This window comes from Scomber scombrus, chromosome 22 (assembly GCF_963691925.1).
Source record: "Scomber scombrus chromosome 22, fScoSco1.1, whole genome shotgun sequence".
Taxonomy (NCBI): Eukaryota; Metazoa; Chordata; class Actinopteri; order Scombriformes; family Scombridae; genus Scomber; species Scomber scombrus.
The window spans coordinates 8,437,812-8,450,244 of NC_084991.1; the positions used below are offsets into that span (position 1 = coordinate 8,437,812).

At 40.6% G+C, this 12,433-nt stretch overlaps 1 protein-coding gene across 1 annotated transcript in view; it reads left to right on the plus strand.

Moving 5' to 3' along the window:
• celsr1a (cadherin EGF LAG seven-pass G-type receptor 1a) overlaps positions 1-12,433 on the plus strand; it is an 87,260-nt gene that overhangs the window by 48,391 nt on the left and 26,436 nt on the right. The window contains exon 7 of the mRNA XM_062443409.1: positions 3,435-3,515. Within this exon, the coding sequence (XP_062299393.1) occupies positions 3,435-3,515 (81 nt within the window). The remainder of the gene's footprint in view (positions 1-3,434; positions 3,516-12,433) is intronic.

Sequence of the window (12,433 nt, forward strand, 5' to 3'; positions counted from 1 at the left end):
GCCATTGTTGCAATGATCTGGGTCGGTTGGAAAGCTGTGTGTGCGTGTGTTTGCATCTGTGGGGGGCAGACAAATAGAGTGCTACTCCGAGTGTGTGCGTGTGTGTGTCCATACTGCTATTATAGATGATACACAATAGAAGTGGTTGGATAAAGACATTTTTGAAATTCCAAGTCTCAAGGACAGTTGACTGTGTCAGCAAGGCAGATCTAAACAGGAAACACACAAACACACATAGAGCAAGTACATGGGTATTCTTGGATCAGCAGGAGGTTTTGTCTTAGGTTTTGATGTTTAGTCACTACAGGAAATGATGTCTCTTCTTGCAGGAAATGATGTTATTTAGCTGGACACCAGGCAGGATGTCAGTTGAATCATGATTATATCTGTCAGGCCACCTGTATGGGTTACATCAGGATAAAATAGGAGCTGAATAGATAGTGGACGCTAGATTTATCCAATTTTACCAATTCAATCAATCAATTTTAAAATTGGGAAGTTTGCCTGGTAAGAAACCCTATAAATTAAAGTGACATTTCCCTCTTAACTTCATCCACTGATGGACACTATGAGGCTAAAAGCTTAGGAAAAAGCTATTAAGTAGATGCAGTGAAACTCCAAATAAATGTACTAAGTACTTTGTTTTCAACATTTAACATACATTGTAATCCTGAGTTGCATACAGGGATTATATCATGGCTGCTGCAGCTCAAAATCTTAACAATTTGCAGTGATTTACTGATCTTCTGTCCGTGTTAATCCATCATGCCAGCCATCTGTCTGTCATATACAACATTTTAATTACTTTTCCATGTGGACTTATAGCTGGCATTGCCACTAAATAACTTTAATTTAGTTTCGTTAAGGGTGGTGACAGAAAATGTGACCCACCCATATGATCCATTACAGTAAGCCTGCAGTTCAAGACAGAGATTGCTAGATATTATTGGTTAGTGATATTTCACATGGGGAGCATGAAAATGATAACAAGGAGGAATTTGCAGGAATTTGCGCCCATGTTTCGCCAGCCAACTTTTAACAAAAATAAAGTATGAAAAAATGCTCATGAGTGAAACACTAATTAACTGTAACACCACAGCCATGATGAATAAACACTAATTAACTTCCATGTGATCCATCCGCATGGTTTCAAGTTCAGCGAAGCAGAGCATGACTGTAAAATGACATGCCTGTGTGTTTGCAGTATTTTTGTAATGTCACTGTACACTGCACGCAGGCGTGATGTTACACATGTTAATAGAGTTACACCGGCTAATATGGGCTGTGATATTTACAGCAAGGGTGTGTAGGCAGCATTCCCAGACAGGCTTAGCTGGCTCTTATCACCGACGAGCACCAAAAGTTCAGTCTTTCTGCTTCTACTGGTCCTGCGTCGCTCTCACTCTGGTGCTGTTTACATGGCAGGGTTTTAATCATCAGAACATACGTGTTAATTACTTCACAGCACAGCGCAAAGTCCTTTAAATATACCATGTGTATATTTTTGCATTCCTCTTCTGCTGGACGGACATATAGTTGATGTAACTGACTTGATGATGTCACTCTGAAACCAAGATGCCAGCAGGGTTTCACTACAGCAAAAATACCTTGTGTTGGTGAACACACATTAATGTTCCCCTCCCACTATCATGGCTGAAGGCTCTTAGCCTTGTCAAGGTTTCACTTTCATACTCAGAGATACTTCAACCCTGGATTATCTTTTTTAACATAACCGATAGTTAGAGTATAATGCAGAACACATATCTCACAATTAACTTTACACATGACTAGAAGTCTGTAAAAATATCACATAGTGCCACTACATTGTTGGTAAAAGGTTAAAAAGGAGACATCATATAATATTGAAATGATATTAACTGGCATTTGTTGTAAACTTAGCAGCAGGTAAAGTCTAACAACTGATCCATTGTGGACCTTTTACTTCACATGAAAATCAATATACTACACGTGTCTTCTGTTTTTATCACTGGTTTTCATCAAGAGAAATGCTTTAAACAGATTTCTCAATCTGTATACAATGAATCCCATGTCTCTTTGTATTGCTTTCTATCTCCTCTTCTCTCTCTTTCTCTTTGTTGATGTATCAGGATTTACTGGGTTTCCAGGACAAGCTCATATGCAGTAAATACACCCCCCCCCCACACACAGAGAGAGAGTCTTAAACACTCACACGGTGTATAACTGCGCTTAAAATACACTGCATGACCCACTGAGTGGTTTTTAGTTGGCATCCATCTCCTCGTGTTGTGGTGTATCGCTAATAGTCAAGGCCACATGTGGTTTCTCGGGTGGCTGTAATGACTGGATGGACAGACGCATACCTTATTAGGTATTTGGTTGTGTCATGGTGATACACACACACACACACACACACACACACACATACACTGACACAAACACACACTTTCTCAGTTTAGGATGAGAGACAGCGACATTATGCCCCTTAACCAAGTTTGCCTACATGTCTTTCTGCACAGACGGGTGCAGGTTTGTGTATTTTGTCTGCTAAATGCTTCTTAGAAAGGTTAAGTAGTTATTTTTGAGGTGAAGCCCCAGTCTGTGAATTCCCCAGCAGGGTGTGTTTTTAGAGGAAGAGGCCATGTTATCCTTGTTTCTCCTTGACGTAAGTTTCCCCAGACCTCAAACAGTTAGGGTTATCATCACACATAAAAACACATTTAAGGTGGCTGTTAAAACAAAACACACAAATTCTTCAGTGCTTCTAATCACTCAGGCATTATTGTAACACACTGCAATCTAACGCTGCTGCATGAAAACATCAATCCCAGCTTCCGATCCCATGTTTTGTGTCTCAACCCTTTGTTCAAATGTTGATGCCGCTTTCGAAGCTTTCACATGCTTGAGCCAAAAATGAATATTCTCTGTTTTTCCTGCTGTAAATTTTACCTGCTCCTCAAATAGCATAATATTTCCCAGCGTGATATAAATCTGCCAGAAACACCTTTGTCCAAAGGCGGCAGTGTTTGAGTTGTAGCCTATTGTGTGAGATGGTGGGAGAGGTGTTTTTGAAGTGGCCACAGAGGAATTACGTTGTGCTTTGACTGTCGTTATTGTTGGAAAATTGGGTAGTAGAAAATTCAACCACAGACACTTGCAGCATGCATGCTTCTGTATACACATACTGTACATGCAGGCAACAATATTTGACGTCTTTTGTTGAGCAGTAACGGCTGCAAATACAGATGAAACACACACAAAGCCCCCTTATGTATACTTAACATCATTTTACATTATTTATTAGTGCAGGTTTTAAATTTAGTTTGAAGCGAAAATATGAGTTTGTTACGAGACTTTCTTGGCTTGCTTGCGGGCTGCAGGTCTAACGCGGTGTATATATGTGTGTGTGTGTATGTGTGTGTCTCTCTCTCTCTCTCACGGTGTCTCTCTCCCAGGAAGGGGGGAGTCTGGTGGACTCCAGTGGGGCTCTGCGGCTCCCGCTCTATACTGCCTGGCTGGAGCTCAATCAGAAAGAGGTAACCTCTGACCTCTAGCCTAGTCCCCACTGGTGGTCCTTTTTTTTAACCCCCCCCAGTGTCTCCTAGTCCGTGCTCTGCTTCTAGTACAGTCTGCTATGTTCTTACATCAGATGTACAGAGGTAACATGGCGTCTTTGGCTCTGGTCATGTCTGGACTGTAGAAGAGGCTGTTGTAGTTTTTGGTGTGGTTTTCTGGTATTTGCCATAGAAGGTGTCTTGACTTGGTCTTACTCGTACGTTGTCACCTGTCTTTCTTCTGTTTGTCCTGTTTTTGACTTTTTGGTGAAGTTTGGATGTAATGTGCCGCCTCACAGTACATCATGAATGTTTCACTCGGTAAAACATTTACAAAAACTGGACTTTCATACTCTGCTTCAGCCTGGTTTTGCATGACCAGGCACTCTCATTTTCTGCTTTCAGCACAAACAGTGGCATAAAGTGAAAGATTTGAATTCAAAGACTCAGTGTTTTTTTACACGTGCAGCTCTCCAGTGTGTGAATACGACCGCATTATGCTTCCTGTGATTTTCTGTTATTTAGATACTGTCATAATGTTGGATGTCCTCTGTATGCTAAACATGATCAAAGTTCCAAAACTTGCGATTACTGAAGAAACTCTACCTTCAAGTAAAAAGCCAGGGTTTCAACTTGTTCCGAACACTTTAATAGCAACGTTTTATTCTACTTTGCTGATGAGCTGATGTCAGATCAGGCTAGGTCAGGTCAAGCTAGGTTGCTAAGGTTTGTTGCTAAGGTTTTTCCATGTGTTGACTGCGTTGTCCATTCTCCTATTTCAATCGGATTTTGACTCAAACATGTACAAATGTGTCTGAGAAGTTGACATTTTGAGTAAAGAGTAAATCCTACTACTATAGTGTGTTGACGTAGCCTCCCTATGAAGCAGACGTTGGCCATGACACAGCTTCTGGAAGCTAACCAATGAGAATTGAGTTGGCTCCCTTAAAGAGATAAGAGCTGAAACGACCAGCTTCAGACAGAGGCTGAACAGAGTGTGTAAAGGCTAAGTATAAGATTGTGTGATTTATATTCCAGTAGAGCCCCATGCTGTAAATATAGACTTGGAAATATGCATAATGTGGCCTCTTGAACATAACCAGGATTGAACTGTCAAGGGGTCAGAGGTTACGTTCTGTACTCGTTAAGCAGATAGTTACAGTGTTGAGTGCTCTTCCAGTTACAGAACAACTCTCTTTCATCGAGGAGTAGCTTCATTTCACCACTGCCGCTTCTTTCTAGCTCTCATTTAGTAGCGCATGTGTGCATACATTTTTTTCATCTACATACTATATGAATCACTCTCCTCTTCTACTTCTTTATCTCACTGGAAAGACCACTCGTGTCTAAAATTGGGCCAGTGCTGTAGAGCCAAAATGCAACAGTAAGATTTTCTCCTCCTGTCAGCTCTCATTGACTTCCCCCATTGAGGTTTGTTCAGGTGAAATAAACATGTCTGAGCGATGGCTGGCAGGCAGGCAGGCAGACAGGTAGGTAGACACCTTGGGAGCAGTGATTGTGTTTTCCTTGGCAGAAGAGTGGCAGGCCGAAGCACCGATTCTGTCAGGGAGGATTAACGGTTCTCAGAAGTCGTTGGAGATGGCTTTTGTAATGGACACGGACAGCGTATGTCTCTGGGCTCAAACACTTCTGTTAAGACTGTAATTTACTTTGATGGGATTTCATTTTAGAGTGTATCCTTAATCTTTTCTTGTTATACATCTAAGATCCATAACTGTCAGGTACTGATTGTAGTATTAACTAATTGAGTAAAAGTGACTGGATATGTGCCTGGAGCCAATCAAATCAATGAAGAAGAAAGAAATGCAGGAATTAATGCGGAAACAACAGATATGCAGGATGACACCATCCTTCAGCATCTCTAGACAGATAGTTCATGGTCCTTGGTCCACATGCAGTTAAGAAATCAATGATGAGGAATGATGAGGATTTAATGGAGATTTATGAAATTTTAAAATATTTCATGGAGCTTGGAGCTTTTAATTTCTGCTGGAGCAGCCAGAAGAGATATCTATCTTTGAAAAAAACTGAATTTAGTTTTTATTGTACACGCAAATGTATTTTCAACATCTAACTACTTTTATGGGATTGTCTTGAGAGATTTGTTTGCACCCAAAAAGGTTAAATCCTTTTACATAAATTATGATATGCAAGTTTTGCATGCATCAACACAGTAATATTAGCTTGTATTCTTCCACCTACAACGTGGATTCATTTATAGAGGCAGAGGGTCTTGACCCAGCGCTTGTTTCAATATCCCACAATAGGATGAGCCTCATCGTGTACCTTATTGTGAGATATTGAAACAAGCACTATGCAAGAAAACTAAACGTTCTCAGCTTTAAAACACTCCCATCGGTTGTGTGTGTGTGTGTGTGTGTGTGTGTGTGTGTGTGTGTGTGTGTGTGTGTGTGTGTGTGTGCTTAAATGGGTGAGTTGCCAGTCATTGGGAGGCAGATGCGTACTGTATTGTGTCATTGAGGAATGAAGATAAATCTGTCACCTCAGTCCACCTTCATACATGATTGCCTAACTCCCTACACCTCTCTTTTTCATATCTGTCTACATCTCTTAACCTAGTCTCTCTTTTTTTTCATTCCTTCCCTGCTCTTGTGATGTTAGGGAGTGCGTATGTGTCACAGAAAGGAGGAGATTTCACACACCTCACCTAGCATGACCTAAACCTTTTATTAACATTGAGAGAGACAGACAGTGGAATTTGGGAGGAAGAAACGACTAAGGATAAAAATGCTGAGGAGGTGAGAAATTAAGTTGGAGGACTTAGCGGGTTACATTGAAATGTGACTCTCTCATCTCCCCTTCTTTCTCTTCTACCTCTTTCAACTTATCTTATCTCTTTTCTCTGATATGATCCCTCTCAAGTCAGGTTTTATTGTGCCACCGCTTTTACAGCAGAGCATTAATTGCAGTACTTATGATCTGTAATTGCTTAATGCTACTGTATGCTCTCTACAAGCCTATTTGGATAATAGTTGGATGTTGAAGATTTTTACAAAGTAGCTTTTTTTCTCTCTGTTTTCACCCTGTCTCTAGTTTTTATGCTAAGTTAAGCTAACTGGCAGTTGGGTTAGCTTCATATTTAATGGGGGAAAAAGGCAGTAGCATCAATTTTCTCACCAAACTTCAGGCAAGAAAGCAAAGAAACTTTCACCTTTTGTGAATTTTGTCTGTTAGCAAAAAACAACTATTGTCCTGTCCTCTTTGCATTGTTGACACATGAAGTATATCTTTACATATGTATTCTAAAATATGAACATCTAATAATATAACAGCTAATCACGGTGCAATAAAGCAGTGTCAACCCATCTAATCTCGTTTGAAATAAAGTCTGTAGAAAGTCATCATTCTATCACATTATGTCAACAAAAAATGGTAGCAAAATAGCAATTCTGTCTGACTACCATGATTATCTACCTTGTTTAAAATTCAACAAACGTGTGATGAAACATATTTTCTCCAGACTAAACTCTTGTAAGGTGCCACATCTAGAAGACCAAAGAAAAGCAGCTCTGGATTAATCATACAAAATTGGTAAAAGACACAAAACTAAAAGAGTATAAATCAGATAGTAATCGCACTGATGTCAGTCAACAGGCATGTGGCCATGTTTGTAAAGTTGTAGAAGGCATTTTCTCGAAGCTGTTCCAACAGGATACAGTTACCATTACCTCAGGTTTTCTGCTGTCCACACATTTGTTTTACGGTGTGAAAGCTTCGAGCCAACAATGGACACTGTCCATCTGTTACACTGATAGATGGAAGTGTGATGAGCCGATGAAGACAGTAGAAACATATAGCCTTGAACATGGGATATGGTAGCCTTTTGTAAAGCCTCTCGGAACTCTGTGTGTGTGCGTTTGTGTGTGTGTGCGCGTTCGTATAATTCACACTTCTAGGTTTACATAGCCAGAGGGCAGGTGAGGTAATATGGACATGACAGAGTCTGTTGCTGCCAGAGGTAGGATGGGACACACTAGCCTGTGCATGACAGGGCCAAAAATCAACTTTACACACACACACACGCACATACACACCTATTGTGTGCTGATGGCGGTGATGTCTAAGAGAGATATTAGTTTTGATTCCTTGCCCATCTTGATTTTGGCTCCAGTTTAAGGTGCAGCACTGAAACTGTTTCTTTATAGATGCATTATGATAATAAAAACATGTTTGGTCTTTTATTGTGGTTACTTCAATTTAGCTTGGGAAAACACACACACGCACCAACACACACACGCACACACACCTTTTAGCATCAGGAGAATATCCACCGAGTGTAATTTTCATCCAAGAGTCAGAGGAACAATGGCATTTCCTCAGTGGAGCCCAGATAAAATAAAAGACAGTGTGGCCTCTTTTCCTTTATTAGCAAAGTGAACCACGTGGCCATGTGCAACTCCACTCTCCGCTTCCTGCATCACACACATACACACACACACACGCTCGCTCGCTCACTCACTCTCTCAACACACACGCTCAAACACATTCTGCAGACATCCTTCCCGTGCTCCCCAAACACACGTACAAACACATAATCACCAGTGTGTATTCCCTCCATCCCACCCTCTACACACACACACACACATTTCCTGGTCATTTTTCACTCATCTTGACAGTATTTTAAGCTGTCAAATTTTGTTGTACGTGTAACTCAATCAGCACAGCAAGGCTCTTTATCTCAGCTGCAGGGCTGGTTGAGTGTCGGTTTTGACAAGCCACCTGATGGTAATAGAGGTGTCAGTGTGTGTGTGTGTGTGTGTGTGTGTGTGTGTGTGTGTGTGTGTGTGTGTGTATGTCTCTGTCAGAGGAAGAGAATGTGTGTATGTTTTGATTGCATGTGGCAGTATTGATCATGTTTCTGTGTAGTTTTGGTGCGTGCATCTGTGTGTGTTCATCCAGCGCGCTCGTGCCCTCATGCCCTCCTCGTCTTTGTGGCTAGCTGTAGGGATCAAGTGCGTTGCCATGGCTGCAGCAAGCCTATCGCCCCTGGAGACGACACCTTAGAGAGAGGGAATCTTCAACAGCCTGGATACGGGCAGAGGGTAAATAAGAGACTCTCGTGGGGCCCCTCAAAGTGAGGGCCAAGTGCACTTTAAAATGAGGGGTCAGCAAGAAACTGAAACTATATACAGTTCTACCGGCCGTAGTTAGACACCTAACACACACACACACACACACACACACACACACACACACACACACACACACACACACACACACACACACACACACACACAGCTAACTGAACACCAAGCGTTCAATTGAGGACACGATATCAATTGCAAAAAGTCTTGTACATAAGAATTTGCTGTTAGCTTGTAAGTTGTTTTCTTAAATGTTCTCTTTAATCTATTAAAGCTTTTTCAAGTGACCTGTACTTAGAAGGAATAAATATAAATTCCATCTCTGTTTTGTAAAATTAAAAACCAGGTTCCAAATATTTAAGAAACATATATTCTATATTCTATTCTATAAGAATCTATATTAAGCTTTCCTTTTCACTCTCACTGACACTCGACTCTTTGTCAATAAACACACTAAATGTTTGGTTCATACATGTAGTAACGGTGCGTGAATGTGTGTGTGTGGAAGTTCTCTTGCGTGGGAACACTTACAAACTAACAGCTGCAGTAATGCTCCTATAGCCCCTACATATTACATACACATTACACACATACTCTAAATGTATGCAGTTTAACACTTAACATTACATGCGTACATGTGTGTTCGTGTCAGTCTATGAATTATCAACACATATAATATAACAGCTGCACCCCCCTGAGATTTGAGTTGCGGGTCCATTATGAGCGGCATCAGGGTCTCTCCCCGATGTTTTGCTTCCTGTCTTCCTCCGCCTTTATCTCAACTCTTCCCTGCTTCACTGAACTCAAAAGGGACGATAAGATCATAATCACCGTGTCTACGGATTCCTCGGTTAGCAGAGTGTACTCACTCAGTGGTTTGCTTTGTCACACAAATTATCTTTTGTGGCTCTCTTGAAAATCTTGACACTCTCCCTCTCATTTTCTTTGTACGATTGGTTTGAAAAGTATGTATTTCACTGTTGTTTGACTCAAATTTGTCTGATTTTTCTTTTTTTTAAACCCATAATTGGCTTTTTTAGAGGGTTTTTTCCATTCTGGGAGCTTTTTTAATCAACTAGAGTGTGTAATTCATAGCATAAGCAATTTTTTGTTGTTTTGTACTGGAAATTTGGCCACATAGAAGAGGAGAGTGACTGTTCCTTCCTATTCTTTTTCTCCCTTTAGTCTACTTTCCTTTACCACTGTTGAGTTTCTTTCAACGTTCAACTTGTTCATGTTGTGGGTCTTCATTGTTCTCCTGCTGCTGGCTGAACCGTGCCAACATTTTGTACTTCTTTAGACCACTGCTGCTTTCTGACCAAAACCGGAGAATGCACATAGTGTCTATTGTTACTCTGCCCCGGTGCACCTGATGTAGATTTAATTTATGTCAATCAAAATTAGCAGCTAGGGCCCATCCTCTATTTATTTAAATTATAGTGCAACAGTTAAAGGTGTAGTATGTAGCCTTTAGTGCCATCTAGTGGAATGGGCTTGTCAGAAATAGTGTGTAATGGAGTAAAAGTATGTTTTAATTAGTGTATAATCACCCTGAAATAAGAACTGTTGTGTTTTCATTAACTTAGAATGAGCGCTCTATATCTACATGGAGAGTGGGTCCTCTCCCATGGAGCCTGCCATGTTGCACCACCATATTTCTACAGTAGCCCAGAATGAACAAACCAAACACTGGATCTAGAGAGGGTCACTCATGTTTTTCACAAGTTTCGTGGCCTCCGTAAGTTCTCTTACGTGCTTGAAAGGAGGGTGAGGGGTTTTCAGTCGGTTGCAATCTTCAACCTCGCACTACTAGATGCCACTAAATCCTACACACTGGTGCTTTAAGAGTTAAGAGATTCACGGATGGGCCAACTAAAAAGACGAATCTCCGCAACGTAAGAAGGTGGGGGTGGTTGGGTGGGTTTAACACAAGCAGTCACCTGCAGGTACCTGCACAGAGGGTTAATTGGCCAGCTGCCAGGGACAGGGGTGGGGTTTCCTGCCAGCATGACGGCTATACATGTTCCACATACAAGATGATTACAGGTTACTGACACACACACATACATGCAGTACAGTCTGCAAAAGGCCATATATTATATTCAGATCGGAGAGAGAAGCATGTAATCAACACAGTAAACCCCGGCTCAGTACAGTTTAGTCACATTTTTAAAAATAGGAATTTAAATTACCTTTGGAGATGCAAAGATTAGTTGGTTAATAGACTAAAAATTAATTGGAAACTATTTTGTTAATCGATTAATCATTTAAGTAATTTTTTCAATCAAAATTCATTGTTGTACATTTAAGTAAATCAAATGTATTTGGACTTTTGACTCTTGTTCTGACATTGGCTACTATAATAATATATAATGGAACTTATTATCAGTTAAATACACCAAATTATATATTATCTTACTTTTACAAATTTATATTTTTTCCAGTTATTACTGTGAATATCTGAATGAGCAAACAGTAGCCTACATTGTGTAAAATGACAACAAAGTAATGATTTTGTGTACATGTACATTATTTGTGTACCTTCCAGCAATTCATGTTTATTGCTCTTTGTCAGATCACAGACCACAGATGTTATGTTCTACATTTATAGTAGACATGATGCCTTGCTCCTCAACCATGTCTCAAGTGACTCATGCAGGCCGTGCAGTCTATTGTCACACTTCCACAGGAAAGTGGAACAAATACTTTCTCTTTCCGTCACCTGTCAGTGTGTGTGTGTGATTGTGTATGACACAAATTAGCTTGTGTGAAAATTGAAAAAAAGAAACAGAAGGACAGTTGGATTGAGATTATATGTGAAAGAGAAAGAAAACAGCACAGTTCAGCTGGCCTTTCTGCTCGTCTTTGTGGAAAGTATTTTCAGTGGAATCAGTGGAAAACAGGGCATGATGAAGGGAGGGGCAGCGATATACTACAATACAACCCCCTGTGGGTTGGAAACTATGCCCTGACCAGACCCCACCTGAGCCAAAACAGAAGACATTGCGACTCTTTTGCTAATGTTGTGCTTGTCTGCCAGCTTCTCTTTTGTCTTTCTCTTTCAGTCTCCCATTTCTGGCCCGTCCACCTCCCTGTATTTGTCCGACGTTCCCTCTTTTCTATTTTTTGCCCTCTTTTTTTTTCCCCTTCTTCTTTTGTTTGCTGTGTCTGTGCCCCACCAGTATCTCATTACTCTAATCCTATTTATGCAGAAGACAAACACATGCACACACATTGTCTCTTCTCCGCCTGTCATTTTCTCTCCCCGTCTTTCATGCTTTTACTTCTTTTTTTCCCCTTAAATTCATATGACACAAGACAATGCAACAAACTGCCCAAATTTAGCTGTCGTAAACAGTTCATTCAACAAGTAATTCTTGCTTTCACAACCTTGGCGGTTTGAAATTCTCTCTGGCTATCGCTCAAACTGTCAGCATTTAAACAGCCTGGGTGCCTTATATAAACACTGTACTGGGATCAGATCTGGGATCTGTAGTCCCATTGTTGAGTGTTTTTGTAGTCAAGTGATTTACCACTCTCCCTGGAGAGATAGCAGAGAGAGGTGCCTAATCATTTTGATCTATTGTAAACCCCTCTCTTCGAGGAAATGTAACGGCTATGTCGTAATTTCAAAATGTTAGCACGTGTCTGTTTAAAAAAAAAAAAAGGCCTCACAGTGGCTTCATATCTTAAACAAAATGCTTTACGTTCACCCCAAAAATAGTAGTGGAAATATTTTTTGGAATTAAATTCTGTCTGCTTCCTGTCCCAAGG